This window comes from Podarcis cretensis (genome assembly GCF_951804945.1).
Source record: "Podarcis cretensis genome assembly, chromosome: 11".
In the NCBI taxonomy this organism is placed as follows: Eukaryota; Metazoa; Chordata; class Lepidosauria; order Squamata; family Lacertidae; genus Podarcis; species Podarcis cretensis.
Genome location: NC_137180.1, coordinates 26,290,520 through 26,310,185, shown reverse-complemented (window position 1 = coordinate 26,310,185; position 19,666 = coordinate 26,290,520). Strand labels below are relative to the sequence as shown.

General features: G+C 41.2%; 1 protein-coding gene across 2 annotated transcripts; it reads right to left on the bottom strand.

The window, feature by feature from the left end:
- Positions 1-8,920: 8,920 nt before the first annotated feature.
- On the bottom strand, positions 8,921-19,026 carry NUDT12 (nudix hydrolase 12). 2 transcript variants are annotated; one of them, XM_079996200.1, is made up of 7 exons: positions 18,946-19,026; positions 16,826-17,034; positions 15,356-15,951; positions 14,417-14,584; positions 12,248-12,361; positions 10,962-11,161; positions 8,921-10,046 (listed from the first exon to the last, which is right to left on the bottom strand). In XM_079996200.1, the coding sequence occupies exons 2-7, from the start codon at positions 17,029-17,031 to the stop codon at positions 9,936-9,938; spliced, it is 1,395 nt and encodes a 464-aa protein (XP_079852326.1). In that variant the 5' UTR covers positions 17,032-17,034; positions 18,946-19,026; the 3' UTR covers positions 8,921-9,935. The 2 variants fall into 2 exon arrangements, with proteins under 2 accessions (XP_079852326.1, XP_079852325.1); XM_079996199.1 differs by having other exon boundaries at positions 18,730-19,007.
- Between the last annotated feature and the right edge of the window lie 640 nt (positions 19,027-19,666).

The following is a 19,666-nucleotide window of genomic DNA, read 5'->3' as shown; positions in this document are numbered from 1 at the left end:
AGATAATCATTAGAAAGTATTCATTTTCAGGTTTGCACTCCTCTTTAATTTGTCTCCTTTTCCAGGTCAATATCCACAGATAAGTTCAGAACTAGACAAGAAGCCCAAGCTGACAGTATGTTGAATGGCTTTACCTATCATCTGATACAGCACCAATGCCCTTGCAATATTGGCAAAATGCAGTACAGTGGTACCTTGGGTTACAAACTTAATCCTTTCCGGAGGTCCGTTCTTAAAACAAAGCGTTCTTAAACCGAGGTTCACACTTTCCCTAATGAGGCCTCCCACCACTGGTGTTTGTCTTCCGTTCGTCTTCTGGGGCAAAGTTCACTAACTGGAACACCTACTTCTGGTTTTGCGGAGTTCGTTGTCCGAAGTGTTCATTAACAGGGCTATTTGTAGACCGAGGTACCACTGTAACTGGCTGGTTCTCATTGGAACTGGTGAAGTGGATAAAAGGGAGACCAACAGCGGGTGGAGCCAGAACCAATGATAGGCAGAGCTACTTAGAAACATAGAATTGTAGAGTTGGAAGAGACCACAAGAGTCATCTAGTCCAACCCCTGCAATGCAGGGATCTTTTGGCCAAGGTGGGGCATGAACCCACAACCCTGAGATTAAGAGTATTACACTCTACCGACTGAGCTATCCAGCTGCTCTTAATTCTAGTTTTGTCCCCATCCTTGTCTCTACTGAGTTGTACAAAGACATCTAAGTCAATGAGCTACCAGCCAATGCTACCCCCTCGGACTGGTTGCAGGCAACAAGGCAGGCAGGTGGGGCTTGCTGAGGCCAGATTGAGGGGCAATGCTCTATTCACTGGCAAAATTTCATGTTTTTGAATGTTATGTTGTTCTGATTCAGTTTTTCCAAAGCACTATTTGAAGGCTCAGGAAGTATTAGGAATGGCCAGCAAGTTATTTACATCCCCCTGATCAGATAGATACTGTATATCTTGACAAACCAGGTTGAATCCAAACTAAGTCATACTTGGTTCCACCTGAAACCAATGGGACCAGTTAGCCATGAATTCTGCTCAACTAATTTAGTCTGGCTCCAGATTGAACCAGTAGGTTGAAATAGTAGATTTGTTCCATTATTCCACATTCCAGAAGTTCAACACTGCTTTGCTAGATAGACCAATGGTCTGGCCCTCTATAAGGTAGCTTCCGATGTTCCTGAATCCCCTCTCAGCCATGAAGCACACTGGATGTCCTTGGACCAGTCACAGCCTAACCTACCTCATAGGTTGTCATAGAATCATAGAATTGTGGAGTTGGAAGAGACCCTGAGGATCATCTTATCTGACCTCCTGTAATGCAGGGATATACAGCAGTTCCATACAGGGATTGAATTTGCAACCTTGACATTATCAGCACCACGCTTTAACCAACTGAGCTATTGTCATGAGGATAAAATTGGGGGTGAGAACATATGTTGCCTTGAGCTTGTTAGGAGGAAAAGTGGGATAGAATAAATGAATTAAATAACACGACTTCACTGGATTTTCCCACAATGGGGTGCTTGGTTGAGCTGGAGCACCCAACACTTGACCACTGCCTTGTCAATCACTTTAGGTGGGGGAGAAACTGTAGTCCCTGAATATTATGTTTGACACTTTTTATTTTAAAAAAAGACAGTAGCAATCATGAACAGGCATCTACTGGCTAATTTAAGAAGTGTTATTCTCTACTGTCAGAGCTGCCCGAGGTCCCAGCTCACAAAGGACCAACGCCAGTTCTTGTTATATACAAAAGTCTTTATTGAAGATCAGTTTCGATTTCAAAGCCGCGGCGCGCAGCTCTACGTCTTGGAGTCTAGACCGCTGAAGCTCCGTCTGAATCTCCACCCCCCAGACACCAGTTTAAGACTCTAGCCTTGCTCCACCTCTTCCTTTGCTCTTTCCTCCTCTGGGTCCGCCTGTCCGCTGGGGTCTTGCCCTTTCTAGACTCTTCTGACGCTGAGTCCCCTGAGTCTTCCCCCTCCCTCCGGCGGGCTTTAGGACCTGGTTCCCAATCCGGGTTACCTGCTGTGCCATGCGCCTGTACATTTGAACTTGGCGCGCGCGCCCAGCCGACAACCTTTCTCCTGACCGTTACACTGCTCCTGTCACTGCTTCCCCCTTCGGAGAGGCTAGCTGGACCTGACTTCCCCTCCGTTTCCTCACTCTGCGATGGAGGCGTGGCCAGCCCTGATTCATCTTCTCTCCCTGCTGGAGGAGAAGCTGGTCCTGATACCTGGGACTCTCCCCCCCCCCACTACGCTCTGGTGGAGGAGCTGGTCCTGATCTCTCGCTGCTGCTTTGGGAGTCCCCGCTGGCCCCTTGCTTCTGGTGTGTCCCCCCTGGGACCCCCCTTGCCCTGGCCGTCGGCGCCCCCCTCTGGGAATCTTCTGATTCGCTGGAGAAGCTCATGGAATCTCTCGGGCCACTTTCATACTCCCCTACGCTGCCCTCAGATTCTTCCCCTTCGCTCTCCATTTCCTCTCTCCCCTGTGCCTCTGCTCCTGAGCCCCTGACATCTACAAACAAAAAACATCCCTTCTAATCCCACGGGTAATTCTAGCAGGGCTCTCCCTGTTTAACCTCTCTGTTTGGCAAATTGCTGAATATAGTGCTTTAATTACTGATTAAAATCATACAGAGCTTAGGAGCTTGCCAGGTGCCACTGTGGGCACTGCATGAAATGATGATGAGTTTCATTCAGTGGCAGTGCAATTTTAAAGTCCAAGGCATTAATTGACAGTACTGCAAGAGTAAAATATTTTATAATGTCAGATTATAAATATAAAAAGCTGCTACAGAACTCAAGATATCCGTTTTTTTGAAGGGTGTTGATAGGAAGTTTTTAGCTCTGTCACTTGTGTTGACATGGTACTTAGAAAAATCTCTATTTTTAAAAAATGGAACACTTTAACTGTCAGATGATGAAAAGATAGACTGCGTGAGTTTTCCCTCCACCCTTAATTCTTAATAGTAGAATATAGCAATATATACCTTTTTGAAAGTACAGCCATCTTAAAAGGATCAGCTTAAAATGGGCGCTTTCAAAGCTCTGCACAAGTAACAGTGTGATTCATCATTCTTATGGATCGAAGAGTCACACTAATACTTTAAGCAATTTCCCCCTTAAAGACTGTCTCTAACATCTCCACTTAGGGAATAACTTTTTTATGGGCTGCACAATATCCCCCGAAAAGGTTGGCTAAACAAAATCTGATAGAGGCAGAAATGGACTTAATCAAAACCAGGTGGATGATATTTATCTATGAATTTTTCTAGGTCCGAACGATCTTGGTTTGAATGTCTGGATGCTACCCAAAAGGTTAAGCATACCCGGAACAAAGTGAATTTTGCGACATCTCCTTGGCACTTTCAGTTCACATTAAAGGGAATGTTCATGTACGTAGGGAAACATCTCTCTCATAAGACCAGAATGCAGGGTCATACAATGAAGCCAAATGATAAGAAAACATATGAGGTGCATGAACATATTTCTATTTATTTGTTTCATGGGTTTCTTCTGCTTCCCTCTTCTGCAGCAAGGAGACGATCAGTACACTATATAAAGATATAGCTGGAGGAGGAAGAAATCATTCCAGAAAGCTTATTACATCTTACAGATGTGTTGGCTGTAATCGCGGTAGATTCTGTTGGAATTTATTAATGTTCCTTTACCACACTCTGCAAGGCCATGTGAAGATCAATGTCCATAGACCATCTGCATCCAGCTCTCCTAAAATATAATTTAGCCTGGCTTCTTACAGACCTCACAGAGAAGCCCAAACTTCAGACGCCCTTCTTCTTGCCCCTGCATAAAACAGATGATCCTTTAAGAAGCAGATACAGGTAGGTAGCCGTGTTGGTCTGCCGTAGTCAAAACAAAATAAAAAAATTCCTTCCAGTAGCACCTTAGAGACCAACTAAGTTAGTTACTAACTTAACTAACAGGGTGCAGGTGGCGCTGTGGGTTAAAGCCTCAGCGCCTAGGGCTTGCCGATCGTAAGGTCGGCGGTTCGAATCCCTGCGGCGGGGTGCGCTCCCGCTGCTCGGTCCCAGCGCCTGCCAACCTAGCAGTTCGAAAGCACCTCCGGGTGCAAGTAGATAAATAGGGACCGCTTACCAGCGGGAAGGTAAACGGCGTTTCCGTGTGCGGCTCTGGCTCTGGCCAGAGCAGCGATGTCACGCTGGCCACGTGACCCGGAAGTGTCTCCGGACAGCGCTGGCCCCTGGCCTCTTAAGTGAGATGGGCGCACAACCCCAGAGTCTGTCAAGACTCGCCCGTACGGGCAGGGGTACCTTTACCTTTTTACCTTTAAGTTAGTTACTGGTATGAGCTTTCATGTGCGTGCACACTTCTTCAGATACACTAAAACAGAAGTCACCAGACCCTTATATATAGTGAGAAGGTGGGGAGGGATATTACTCAGAAGGGTGGTGGGAATGGGTGATTGGCTGATAGGTGTGGTAAACCAGTTGACGACTGTTAACAACTGCAATTGGTCTTACAGGAAAAAGCAAGGGATGAGATGGCCAAAAATAGCTTTATCATGTATAAAGAGATAAGAATCCAATGTCTCTATTCAGACCAGGTCTCTCCATGGTTTTAAGTTTAGTAATAAGTTGTAATTCAGCAACTTCTCTTTCCAGTCTATTTCTGAAATTCTTCTGTAATATTACAACTACTTTGAGATCTTGTATAGAATGTCCTGGAACACTATATTGAAGTGTTCTCCTACTGGTTTCTCTGTCTTGTGATTCCTGATGTCAGATTTATGTCCATTTATCCTTTGGCATAGGGTTTGGCCTGTTTGTCCAATATAGAGAGCTGAAGGGCAATTAAATATTCCTTAGATGGTATGTTTGATGTTGTTGGGGCCAGTAATGTTGTTGTCCGGGTGTATGTGGCAGCAAAGTTGGCATCTGGGTTTATTGCTTTAAGAAGCAGTTTGTGTTCTTCCAATCTGCCATTAGTTTAGTGAAATCAGATGGAATGCCTTGAGTTTTTAAAATCAAGATTTCTTGAGTTGAAAGAGTGTTAACCATAAAAGCCTGGCAATTGGCTGTGTGAGCTTGCAAGAAGCTGCATGCAATGGTATGATAGGAACATTCTTACTAAAATACTGGTGAATAGTCTCACAGTGGCATTGCTGCCAGCAGACAATGCACCCAATCCCGACACACGTGTGTGCAGTCATCTTACACAGCCTTCTAAAGAACTGCACCGGATGTCTTCAGTTGTTTTCCTTCCCCGCCACCTGCCACACTGCAGGTTTCTCTTCAAGGTACGTTGAGTCAATTGGGAATGACACTGATCCAACAATCCTCAGACATATGAATGGCCCCATTGACTTCCATAAGGATTACATGAATGAATGAGGATTGCAAGATCAAGTGCTTATCAAGCTCCTAAACTTAGAAAGTACCTAACACCCTACTTTCCTCGTCTCAAAGATGGCAGTGCTGCTCAGCCATTTACAAGATTAGACTCATGCCATATGGAAATAGTGTTCATGTCACAAGGTTATTCCCAAACAAGTAGCAGCATTCTGGCTGGATCCAGAATGAACAGTTAAGTAACAAAGAAGTTACTAATATTTGCCCACCAAATCATTCACATTTTTTCTTATGGCACCTATCATTATGTGCAATACCTGCCCTAGCATGAAACCTTATTTTATTTATAAGCTGCTAGCTTCTAAACTGCTTATTTCTGAAAAACAAGGAGAGAAATGACTTTATAATGAGGAGTATTGGCAGGAAAGAGAAGACAAACAGAAGCTGTCAGGGACTATGAACAAAATCAAGAAGAGGGCCAAAATGACAAAAAATAATAATAATAAAAAAAATGGAGTGGAATTTTATAAAATTATTTATAAAATAATGTCATTACTTTTCTCCTGCGATGAAAAGTTTGGTTAAAACAGCACATTTCCAAAATATGACTTTTATAGTCATAAAACATTCATAGTATCTCAGCCATGGTATCAAAATCTGCAGTTTGTTAGACAGCTCAGTTGGTACAGCACGAGACTTTTAATCTTAGGGTCACAGGTTTGAGACCCACCTTACACAAAAAATTCCTGCGTTGCAGGGGGTTGGACTAGATTGTACTTGTGGTCCCTTCTAACTCTGACTCTGTGCAATAAAGCATTTTTCTTTCACTAAAAAACCCCAAGTATGGCCATAGCATCATAGAATGCACAACGCATATATCCCTTCAAATTGATCTAGTTTTACCACTCTGGTATTTTACACCTTCCACTTTTTAACAGCTCTTCCTTTCCACTGGTTTATTCATCTCTTTCAGACTCTGCATTTTGCAGTTTCCTCCACAATACATGAACCAATACTAGGCAGCAGACCAAAGCTTGCACCACAGGCAGAGAACTTCCTTCTTGTTTGCTTGTATTGCTTCTTGAAAATCTCTGTTATTATTCATGCCCCTTTGGAGGAATGAATAATAACAAAGTGTTGTGAATGTCTCAAAGTTTCATTCGTCTAGCTTTACAATTTGTCCAGTGATAATTATTTTTATCAGCAAAATGAAAATCTGGATCCGAGAAAAATTATTTGAACTTGGTTCTGTGTACTCTTCCCCCAACAAGGGTAAACAACGACGTTGGTGGAATATGATTTTCCATGGAGAAATTTCCAATCTAGATTTTTAAATTTTTATTTTAAATAAAATGCAGCCATGGAAGAACCCAGACCCCAGAAGTTCCAATCAAGAAACTTCTACTTCACGTCTCGATTGACTCGGAACTCATCATTGAGATTAAATTTAAACACAGATTCAAACCACGGATTCCTCCGATGGATTCCTATGAGAATCCCCAATTATCTTAGCCAGAACTTTCTTACCAGCTTTGCATTGACCATCAATCCAGCCCAGGTGTGTTGGTTGTATTTAGTTATTAATTGAAAACTTACCAAATAGCCTGAGAAGACATCAAAACTAGTACTCTAATTTGGAGTTGAAAATAATTATCATTATTGATATTCTCTTCAGTTTTTATTTATTCCCTGAAAACAGTATGAAGAATCTTTAATTTTAGACAAAATCATAATTTTGCTCTCTAGGTTCCTGGCATCTGTCTGTCTCAGGAGACAATGGAACAGTGCGTCTTCAGGGATAAATCAAAACTGTTGTAGAATTACAGCGCTGTGGCTGTAGAGACCAGTGTAGGAGATACGTACCATGATGTATTACTTTTTCATTCATATTAGAGGTGCAGAGCCATGTGATGTGTGTGTTTTCTGGAGAATTTTGAATTGCAAAATTTTCCAATGCAGTTTAATTTGTATCCAAGCTTTTTCTGATGTGCTGAAGAGTGCTCCAATTTAGCATTTTTATTTTACCTGTATTTAGTATAGAAAGCTAGAAACTTTTAAACTGCTAAGAGTGACTAATATTGGACTTGCAATTGATACCTATAGATTCATTAAAAACTTATGAAATGGAAATTTTTATGTGGAAAAATAAAGCACTGGAAAATTTCCCACTTCACACTGTGGTATAGAATGTGTATGTATGTGTGTGTGTAAATCTTAGAATTATGAGTTGCCCTTAAAGGCAGCAGAAAACAATTGAAAGCAAATATACAGATAACTATTTTTTTTCCCCAGAGGTGGAGTTGCATATTCCTAAATTACCAGATATCACCCAAAGCAAAATTTGAAGTGAATTTGGGATCCCACTACAGCAAATCATCTTAAAAAGTATGGCGTACCTTTTGATAAGACTAGCAAGATGTTCAGAGGATTTACTTAAAAGTATATTCTGATATAGTCAAATTACACACTTGATGAAGTAGGCAAGGATCCCAAGTACACTTATTCACAGAAGTAAACAGCACTGCATTTAATAAGATTTGCTACAAAGAAACTGGGTTATGCTTGAACTTGCTGAATAAAAAAATATTTTTTTTTAAACACACTTAAAAACCTAGAACTAATTTTACTCTGAAGTTGATTAACAGCACAATCCTATGCAGTTCTACCCAGAAATAAATTGGACTGAATTCAATTGGACTTACATCTATGTACGTGTGCTACGTTAGAATTGCAAGTTATTTGTTCAAAAGCAATTTTCTTCATGGCTAAGAGGAGTTGATTTTCTCATCGTGGAAAATTAGACAATGTTTGCATTTCATAGGAGCAAACATGGTGAATTAACAGTTATATTGTCGCATCAGATCTGGCTGACATTTGGCTAGTGATATACAAAGAGAAATACTTACAGAGACTAGGAGCTAAATATTTTCCTTAGATATGATTCCCATTTGCTAAAGCAGGCAGCAGAGATGCAAAGCAAATACTCTACCACCAAGTTATGATTCAGTTGTTGCATTAAGGTCACTATGTGGATCTACTAGGAAACTTATTGGGGTTTATTATTCAACCCCCGTTCCCCATCTCTTCTCTTCTCCTTTTACTTATCCCTTTTTTTTACTGTAAAACTTGGGTCAGTAGTAACAGCACAAGTGAATTCGTCTAGCCACCTGACTGGTGAGGGAGAAAAAGCATATAGTTTATTGTCAGTGGTGTAGCAAGAACAAGAAAAGCAACTTACCTGAGCAAATTCTATATAAAGTCTTCCTAGTTTTTCAAGGAGGTTAAAACAAAAATTGGCATCCAAACAAAGCGAAGAGACGAGACAGTCTTGTTAAGTGTCATTGGCCTGGTCTACTTCTTTCCATTGCTATTTTTGTCCCATAAGCTCAGAATCTGATTAGTATATTTAATTCCATGGAGCTTCAAGAATGGCCTACCTTTAATCAGCCTATTGGCACCCACCTTTTTTCCTTCACGTGTTTTAATAGACTGAGGGGGCAGAGAAAGATAAGGCCAGGTTTTTTTCTTCTTCTTGCGTTAATTCTTATTTTTAAAAACAAAGTTAGGGCAAACTTAAGCAACATCTTAGGCAAAAGATATTTAATAAGACTGTATCACAATAAAACACCAACAGCAAATACTTTTGTGGCAAACTACAAATAAAGAAATTGAGTGTGGCAAAAGCTTTCAGCAGAGTATTCAAGGGGTGATGAAGCGCAATGTATAGCCTCACTTACTCAAATGTCAACCTTACTTACTGTCCATATTGGATTTGGTGTACCATTCGTGCAAATGAGGCTCCGGCAACCGAAGTACAGCAGGATAACTGTTTCACTGGGGTCCATCATAGGAATGAAGAGGTTTATATTTATGTGGAAAAATCATAAGGCACTGTCCTCCAATTATTTAAAAGTGGCTTTTGCAGCAGCCTGTGGCTGAGGGATACAGAGGCCTTAGAATACCTGCTTCTAGTAGATATCCCTCCCAGTCTTCCTCTATCCTAATGGCTCGTCTGTGAAGCAAAAAAGTCCCTGAAATACAGGTATCCACGTGTTAGGCTCAAGAGCCTGCTCCAGTACACAAAAGCATTAGCTCTTTGCAATCAGTTTTTTCAGCCCAGAGAAAGCTTATTTTCTTCTGCTCTGGTTTTGAGAAACGGCTGAATGCCTTTAGGTAGAATGATTTAGGCTGTAAGTGTATCACAGCCTGAAGCAACAGCCCGGGAAAGCTAAAATCAGAGAGGTGTAAGTAAACTCTGTAAAATCAAGAGTAACCAGTTGGAAGCGAATGCAACTTTCAGGTGGGAAGTTACATTTGAAAAGGTCCTCTCTCATCCCCGATTTCAGGCAATGTTAGACCTTGAGCAATTTGAGAAATGAACCATATGCACAAATATGTTCTGGAGACTAAAAGATTGAGGTTGCAATCCTAACACGTTTTACAATGACCTCTGCACTCAAAGAAGTACACATGCACAACTGTACTGCAAAATCCCTAAAATGGTCACATGTGATGCTGAATGATTAATTACATCTAGTTTAATTCCAACACAGTAGCAGCTACAGCAGTGATACAAGACAGATAAATCAGCTCGCTGGATTTAAAGATTAGCGTTCATTCCAATCCAGTGCTTTATCAACTGGTGTGCAATGGCTTGATGTGGTGGCACAAAGAACGCACTCTGGTTCCTTTTGTTCAGAATTCCCAAAACCTGAAATATACAAAATATCATATTTGAGCAAGTTAAATCCAGCAAAGAAATTTGCGTAGTTCATGAAGTTAATGATCCACTATATGAAGGATTTTATGGCTAGCAGCCAATTGCTTTAGAGATGTGCAACTGGGCTAGCCCCAATTTGTTTCATAAAGTATTTGAGCTCACTCCTCCTTGTGCAATTAATCGTTTACTATTTCCCTCTGCTGAATGTATGACTAAACCTGTGGGAGAAAAACCACACACATGCTCCATGACCTTTTCTAGAAAATATCAAAGACACTAATATATCCTAGGCCTCGGTGTATGTATGTAATCCGACACGTTTGCCGATTACACTTTGTTTTTCAGTGAGTATAAGCAAAGGGCAGCTGGGTGGTCTCTGAATTGCATTTATCTGATCTGCCCCTTAAATTATGATTGTTGGAAATGAAAACAGCCAAATGTTAAAAAGCAATGACAGGGAGGAAATAGGAACCATGTCACTCTATGATTCAACTTTTTAGCGGTATATTATCCTGAAAGTTGAGAGTCTGAATACTTTTATACAAATGGAAGCTATTATTATAAAAAGAGGATCACCTCTTCTATTTTCATCTCTATTAGTAGCAGGATGGCACAAAAGGTAAAGCCAAATCCGGATGATTGCTATGTCTACAGGACTTTTAGAGCTTTTTTATGAAATTTGTCTATGCGACTTACTGGAAAGATCTATGGGCTCAATACAAGAACAACTGTCTATATCAATTCTTTTAGCAACAAATAATTTTCAATTTCAACTTAATCACTGTACAATAAGGAGTACGAGGACTCTTTTGTCTGCCTGGGGAAAAAAAGCATATCCATACTGCATGCTCTAACCAATACAGTCAGAGGGCAATCAATAAGAAAGGAAATTAAATTGAACTTTACCTCTTCTCTACTGAACCAGCGGGCATCTTCTATTTCAATGTTGTCAACTTTAATTTCTGTAGACACTGCCGCCGCTATGCAGCCAATCATTAGGGACGAAGGCATTGGCCATGGTTGACAAGAGACATACTGAACATGGCCCACTTTAACTCCACTTTCCTCCTCTACTTCTCTTCGAACAGCATTTTCAATTGTCTCACCTAATCAAAGAAGGGAAAGAACAGTTAACTGACAAAGCTCCAAGCTAGAATCACATCCTGTGCTTTATAGCATCTCAAAAGATCTGAAACTTTCTGCACAGATCAGAACACAAATCAGAAGTATCACAAATAAAAGGCAGGCAATATTTCCAATAAAAATGCATCTATAATAGCCACCCTGACATCATGACTTTATTGGGAATGCGGGTGGCGCTGTGGTCTAAACCTCTGAGCCTCTTGGGCTTGCCAATCAGAAGGTTGGTGGTCCAAATCCCCGTGATGGGGTGAGCTCCCGTTGCTCTGTCCCAGCTCCTGCCAACCTAGCAGTTCGAAAGGATGCCAGTGCAAGTAGATAAATAAGTACTGCTGCGGCAGGAAGGTAAACAGTGTTTCTGTGTGCTTTGGTTTCCGTCATTGTGTTCTGCTGCACCAGAAGTGGTTTAGTCCTGCTGGCCACATGACCGGGAAAGCTGTCTGTGGACAAACACTGGCTCCCTCGGCCTGAAGCAAAATGAGCACTGCACTGTCCAGGGGTCCTTTACCTTTTTACCATGCCTTTAGAGTCATGTGCAGTTATATCCTTACAACTATTTCGCTGCAATCCTGGAGCACATCTGGGATGTCATGTGGCCTTCACTTTTCAAGGTACGTAAGACAATATAGGCATAAAAAGACTTAATGACCACAATGTATGTTACAAGAAAGCGGAATTGACATCCCAAAAAACTGACAATGGATTATTAGTTCCATGGCAACCCCTCTGTGGAAGGAGTCTTTCACAGAAGGGGTTCCAAAGTCCTGGGGAAATTGGTTATTTTTTTCTTTTTGGGGATGCCAGAAGCTACAGGAGAAAGGGACAAAAATCACCCCAGTCTGCTTACACAACTTCAGAACCAGCCCAGAGTATACTAATTAGTGAATTATTAAAATAAACCCAACATATTTCCAGGTATGTCTATACAAAGCAATATGGTTTGCTGCAGGCCAAAGTTCAAAATCAGAAATCAAAGGGCAAAGGAGTAGTTTTATATTTAACATCTGGGATGGAAATAAAGGAAAGAAACAATATATACAAAGAGAACTCACCAGGCTCTATAAATCCAGCAAGGCAACTAAACATGCCTGAAGGAAATCTTTTTTTTCTTCCCAAAAGGCAGTGGTTACCATCTGGATGAATAACTTGCATTATCACTACGGGATCTAGAATTCAAGTGAGAGAAATGTATTCAAATTTAAACTGTTTCAAAAGACAGCAAGAAAGAACATAAGTGTGCACATTCTCACTCAGCATTATTGTCTCCTTTAAAAGCCTGAAATCCAATTCTCTCCAAGGCCCCTAGACAGTAATCTTAATGCAGTTTCCTTAAAAATACTTATCCACCTGTTTTTTGTAACACAAATGTCTTGCGGGAATATACCTGCCTAGACAAAAAGTGACCTCGGGAGATAAATTACCCTGAGCTGCAGTATGCGTTTGGTATAAATACTGGAGTAAATGACCTAGTTGCACACTCGACAGAAAGCAGTGACCTAATCAGCAACAATTCTTGCCTTCAGCTTCAGTCACAGATTAATGGTCCAGTGGAATACATTTTCAAGTGCAGTGCACAATTCAAAGTACAGTCAGATTCAGCTTCCTGCAGAGCAGAGTCATGACCGAAAGTTTTCCAGGTCCTGTTGGATACAGTATTCTCTCTTATGCTTCAGGATTCTCTTCTGTCTTCTCTCAATTATCTATTCCAGAGTCCCTTTCTGGAATAGAATAATCTTCTCCAGTGTTTGTTTTCACTGGGTGACCTTAGGTCACTCACTCACTCTCAATCTAACCTACATCACAGGGTTGTTGTGAGGATGACGTCGGGAGAACTATGAACGTCACCTGGAGCTCCTTGGAGGAAAATTGGGGTATAAATGTAAATGATAACAGTAACAACAAAAGTACATTGAAAAGTTCTTACAATTTTCTAATGGCCCCAACCCTACTAAGGCTCAGGTGATGGCCATAGTTTGCACTGCTAGTTTGTACAAAACATACTTCTCTGAGTGTGTGAGGGAGGATATGAGTCTGAGGTTTATGCCTGCTCATTCCCAAAAACTAACACTATAGTTTGATTTTGCATCTGAATGGACCCTGTGACTCTTGCCTATATTTTGGTGTGAATTGTTATAAAATGATTCTCATTTGTCCTCTTCTCTGATGTCAAACTATCATTGATTGGGGGGAAAATCAGAGGGCTTTGGCCTGACCACCATGTGATGGTTTCATTCAAGTTTTTCATCTGTTGCTTTGTTGTTCATAACTGTTTTCTGACTCTGCTTTTAATCTGTGGGCTTTTAAACAAACTGAGCACCATCTTTTAAATATCAAGCCAATCCTTTTGCACTTTGATATTCAACCTTCTTGCTGCATTCTCCCCTTTCTGTTGGCTGTTCAACCTATACCGTTTCCTTGCTGTCAAAATGACGGATATGACAATCCCATTAGGTAAATACATTTCAAAGACTGATGACCTGTGGAAAATGTATATGCTGCAAGGCATCCAGCAAAGGTTTCAAATCTTGCTGACTTCTAGTTTTGTTAAGGAAATGTCACTAGAAACACCAGCTGTTGGCTCAGCGGTCTTGTATGTCTCCTCTTGTTCACAGCTCCCTTTGTTTAAGCTTCTGAAGAACCACTTAATACCACACCCAACTAACTGTCTCTGTGAATATTACAGAACTGGTAATATCAGTCAAGATCGTGAGGACAAAATAAATAACAAATGATTAAAAACAAAAGAAAATACATGCTATGAGAGGAAAGGGAAGAAGAAAGATGGCAATAAAGCAGTGTGGAAGCAACATCAGACTATGCATGCAAAACTTTAAAAAGAATATCTATACTAGAAAATGTTTTGCGTGCAAATTGACAGGAATAGGATGGTCAGCTAAGTCATCCTTGGAATAGATGCATTGGTATCAATGAGCTTAAGGCCACTTATTTCAATGGATCTACTCCAGGGATGATTAATACTAGCTGTCACGCACGGTCTGTTTTTAATACAAAAATAAACTAAAAAATAAACAAGGAACCAATGTTTTAATGTGATTATTCTAGCTGGCCACAGTCCCTTCCTTCTCCCTTTCAGCATGTACAGTTTTGCTAGGTTGGTTTCAACTAGATAATAAGTTCAGATTGCAAGGAACTACAGTGGGCTGCCCTGAAATTCTTGCACCACTATTAGGGAGAAAACAACGTATTTGCAATTCTCTTACCGACTCGTGGGTAGCATGTGTTGTGAATGCCCTGATGGCTGAGACAGTCTTCCTTTAAGCAGGATTTCCTGTAGCCTCCATCTTCTAATTTGGTTGCGCTGCCGCATGTTGGGCAGAACTGATACCGGCTATCCCATGCCAGGACAGATCTAGCCTGGGCGATGACTCCTTAAAAAAGCGACCACAAAGTGCAAATAATAAACATGCAGGGTTCTTTCTACAGCACAGATTGCAACATCAGCATTCCAATTCACCATGAAAATCAACAGAAGAACCGTTTCATGTTATGCTATTAAAGCTGATACAGAAGTTCTCGTTCTAATACTGTGTAACTTTTGGCCACTTTGGGTCTTTACATATGGGGGCGATTTACTACATCAAAAGTACGGTGTGAGATGACAGCCTTGAAAGCTCAACCACAGCATGGTTTCCGTATCGTTGAAATGTTCATGATCTTCAAAACAGCCAAGCTAAAGACCCATGAGGTTGCGGTTCACGTAACCAGAATGCTTCTGTGAGAGATAGCAGACAAGGGCAATGGAAAACCAGCCCTAACTTTCTTTAGCCAAGAAACAAAATACAGCTGCATCTTGAGGAGCAGCAGTAGAGAACAAGGAAGGAAAGGGGACAAGAAGGGCAAGCAAGACGCATCAAGCTGTGTCCGCAGCAGTGACTCTGATATCCTTATTCCTAGAACAATATTATGGTTTTCACTGAGCATAATTCTTCAGCGAAAACCATAATATTGTTCTAGGAATAAGGTTATCACAGTCACTGCCGCGTAGGTAGCCATGTTGGTCTAACGCAGTCGAAATAAATATCTGAAGAAGTGTGCATGCACACGAAAGCTTATACCCAGAACAAACTCAGTTGGTCTCTAAGGTGTTACTGGACAATTTTTTTTTTTTGACTAAAAAGAGAAACACTTAGGGATCTTACCAGCTTCATTTTCAGACAATTGCAGCAAGGAAGGCATAGGTGGATGAAGAAAACAACACTCTTGATGCTTCTGTATAAATCTATCAGCAGCATTAGCATCCATACTGAGTGCAAACCAAGCAACCAAACTATCGTCTTCACTGTTGCTTGCCTCTTTTCCCTTCAGAGTAGGAGGCAAGCTGCCTTTCACCTGAAGTTCTACTCCAAGAAAAATCAGCGTGATGGTTTCTGGCTGATCCAGGTATTCCTTTACATCCTTGTAAGAAAGCTTATGGAGTTTAACTTTTGGAAACTTGGAGGTATCTTTTTCATCATCTGATGCAACTAATGGACTTAAATTTGAAAAAAGGATGTATACAGTAGTTGGCTGCTTCTGTTTTATGTTCAACCATTTAGCATCTGTTCTCTTCTCACTCTTCCTATCAAGCAATGTCCTGCAAAAATAGATTTCGCGTTCTCCAATTTCACTGGTCAGGAAAAATGACTCCAGTCCACTCTTCACATTAGCTAATAAATTAGCTATATTCTTATAGCCCCAAAATTTAGCAATGTCCAGTGCTGTCTGGTTGGATGCATTGGTCATGGACTTATCACACCTTATTTCAAAAAAATGAAATGAAATGAAAAAATTGTTAACACACCTTAATATAAGCAACGTTTTTATATAGAACTTCACAACATATAAGGTACCATAAAACCACTGCACGATGCACCTTCCCTCGCTCACTTCTGGGCAGCAGCTCTGAGCGAGGGAGGGCCACTCAATTGATTCATTTATTTTGCGGCAACCCACATAAATGCAGTCGCAAACAAGTGGAATGTGCATAAGTTTGGAGGGTGTGTGTGCCTGTATTGTATTTAATGTATTATAATTTGAATTTCATAGGATACAACATAACATACAACAATAATAGCATTTGATGTAAAAAATAAAAGAACCCATTAAGATACAATTAAAAATCAATATGAATACTTAATGCACTGCACCCACTGTTCACGGCTGTTGCTTCCACTCCTAGATACGTTTTGGGCCCCCTGAATGAAGGGCACCCACCACTGGTATCTTTGGACCAAAGTTTGGGAAACCCTGCTCTCAAAATACACCAATTCTCTTGCAGAAAGTTATTACTTCGTGAATCTTATCAATTCAAGAAATGGTGGCTAGCACAATTAACCTCCCCAGCCCCTGCCCCGGGCTTCAAAATGATCAATGGAAGCATCTCTGTGTACATGATGTTCACAGAATAAGAGAGTTTGAAATATAAGAGGATTTGATTTGATTTACTTTTATATTCCAATGTTAGCCCCAAATTCAGGAGTCTGTATTGCTCTATCAGGATTAAAACTACAAAGATAAGCAATTTCCGTTTTCCCATATAATCCCCATATAATCATTCCGCTGTGTTGTGCAACATGGCAGCAAATATATTTAGACAATTTGAATAAATTAGTTGGCTGTGTTTTTCTCACCCCTTTTCCAGAAGAGCCTGCACGGTCTCGAAGTGCCCATTTCTAGTAGCATACATCAGGGCTGTCCAACCATTCTTCCCAGTTTCATTGATAAGTGAGGGAGAATGACTGAGCAATGTTGCAAGCCTGGTCTTGTCTCCAACAGCAGCAAAATTGTGAAGCTCGGAAATCAACTGCTGCTTTGGATTCCCTTGAATGTCTTGCATTTTCTGTGAACAAAGTTTTAAAAACATGAACAGGGTATACAGTGTGTTGATCTGGTTTAATATTATATTGCAATATATACTGAGGACAATATAATGGAAATGGCTAAATGTATCTGGGACAACTCTCATCCTCAAATGACTTTCAGGAAAGCCATTCAGGCTGTTTGCGGAAAAAACAACTCAGAACTGTAACTCATAAACTTTCCTCAGCTTATACCACCAGCAGCAGCGGTAGAGACTTCTCTAGGGCTCACTTGGCAAGCACGTTCTCTTTAGCACACTCAACATGTTTTGTTTTTAACTTCTGCCACCTAATAGGGCCACAATCCATATAAAAACAGAACTCTTCCATTTTCTGTTTTCATTAAACCGGTTCACAAATGTGCACAGTCACCAGAAGAGGGAGGTGATAGCTAGCTGAAGATAATCATAGAACCATAGCGTTGGAAGGAACCACCAAGGTCATCTAGTCCAACCCCCTGCAATACAGGAATTTTTTACCCAACGTGAGGCTCGAACTCACAACCCTGGGATTAAGAGCCTCATGCTCTACCGAGCTAAAGGCTTGAATAGTAACTTGAAGAGTTACTCCGCAGTTGTAGTGGATGTGCTTCTAGCTTAAAGGCTGCAACCCCGCATATACAGTGGTGCCTCGCAAGACAAAAGAATCCGTTCCGCGAGTCTCTTCGTCTTGCGAAGCAACCCTATTAGCGGCTTAGCGGCTTAGCGCTATTAGCAGCTTAGCGGCTATTAGCGGCTTAGCGACTTAGAAAAAGGGGGGGGGACCGAAAAAAATCGCAAGACTCGCAAGACGTTTTCGTCTTGCGAAGCAAGCCCATAGAGAAATTCGTCTTGCGAAGCGCCTCGAAAAACGGAAAACCCTTTCGTCTAGTGGGTTTTTTGTCTTGCGAGGCATTCGTCTTGCGGGGCACCACTGTATCTGGAAACGCAGTCCGCTCTTGCAGAGGTTTCCAATACCAAATTCCAGTGCTGGGTCACTTAAACCAATCAGGGGGAGGTGGCAGAAAGGCTGCCTCGTATCATGTGACGAGTGCAACCTAGAGCTCATTCCAAAGGTGAAACTTGCAGACTGTCCTGCACCCCTCATTTTTAGTAACTTTATTTACATGTTATTTACATTTTTTTTTACATAGTTCTAGAAGAAGAACTACGAATTAAAAGGAAAACCAATCAGGGGGAGGTGGCAGAAAGGCTGCCTCGTATCATGTGACGAGTGCAACCTAGAGCTCATTCCAAAGGTGAAACTTGCAGACTGTCCTGCACCCCTCATTTTTAGTAACTTTACTTACATGTTATTTACATTTTTTTTTACATAGTTCTAGAAGAAGAACTACGAATTAAAAGGAAAGCAAAAAATGAAAGCAAAACCACAACCAAACAAGGACACAACTTAAAGACAACCTAAGGACTTCGCTTCCCCTCTCTTCTAAGTTCCCAAGTTCTACTCTACTCTTACTAATTTTCTCTGACTTCTTATTATACTGCTGAATTTATTCAAGTCCTGCTCATCTGTTCACTCGTTTATACTTTTTTTTTTTTAAAAAAAACGTGCTACAAACGTTTTCCAATCCTTTTTATATTCTTGACGAACAAGACGCACCCCCTTTTTTTAGACAGCAACCCCCAGATTGCTCGCTACCCCCCCTGGCATCCTCCTGTTGCCATATAATATAGTACCAGAGTCTGGATCCTCCTTCTCCCCTGCCCTCCTGCTCGCCAAAGAGGAAACTTTCGGGGGCAGAGTCCAGCCAGACTCGCTCTAGTCTAGGCGAAGGGAAGGCAGATGTGGACCCCTTTAAAACAGGGGGCTAAAATGGGAGGCCTCCGAAGCAAGGTGTGGAGACCAGGGGAAGGGCGCTGAAGAAAGGACCCTGCAAGAGACCGTTACACCACCTTACGGCTCTTCGCCTCCGAGGAACGCTTAGGTAACTCGCCCGCGGCCACCTCCTTCCGGGATCACCTGGACAGGCCCCGTCCTCTCCCGGAAGACGCAGCAAGGCATCCTGGGAATTGTAGTTTCCTCGCAATTGGGTCCTTCCGTAGCCCTCTAATAATACTTTATTTCATACAAATAAGTGCAGGATATTTTAAACATCTGCATTTTTAAAAAAAACCAAATAAAATAAAACGGGATGCTTTCGTTTATTCTTTCTGGTGTCTGTATACTATTTTTTTTTTTTTTTTGGGGGGGGGAGAATAATAAAAACAGGTTCTCTGGTGGTGCGTCTTTTTAAAAAAGCAGAGTGGGCTCTCGTTGGCTCTCGTTTCTTTGCAATAAATAAATGGTGTGCTCGGTGGAATAAATTGTCAGCTCAGTGACATCATCATCATCATCATCATCATCATCATCCATAAAACTGGCATGAGGCAGCAGTCTAACTAAAAACGGATTGGGGGCATAGCTGTCAACGGTTTCCTTTTTTAAGGGAAATTCCCTTATTCAGAATAGGATTCCTCGCAAGAAAAGGGAAAAGTTGACAGCTATGATTGGGGGCTGGTGGCAAAAGGTGACACGAGTTGTCTGTCAGGGGGAAAAAAATCTGTGCAAACAACAAAAATCTAAATATAGACCATGTACTGCTTTAGAAATGCTTCGAGAGCATTAAAGGTTAAC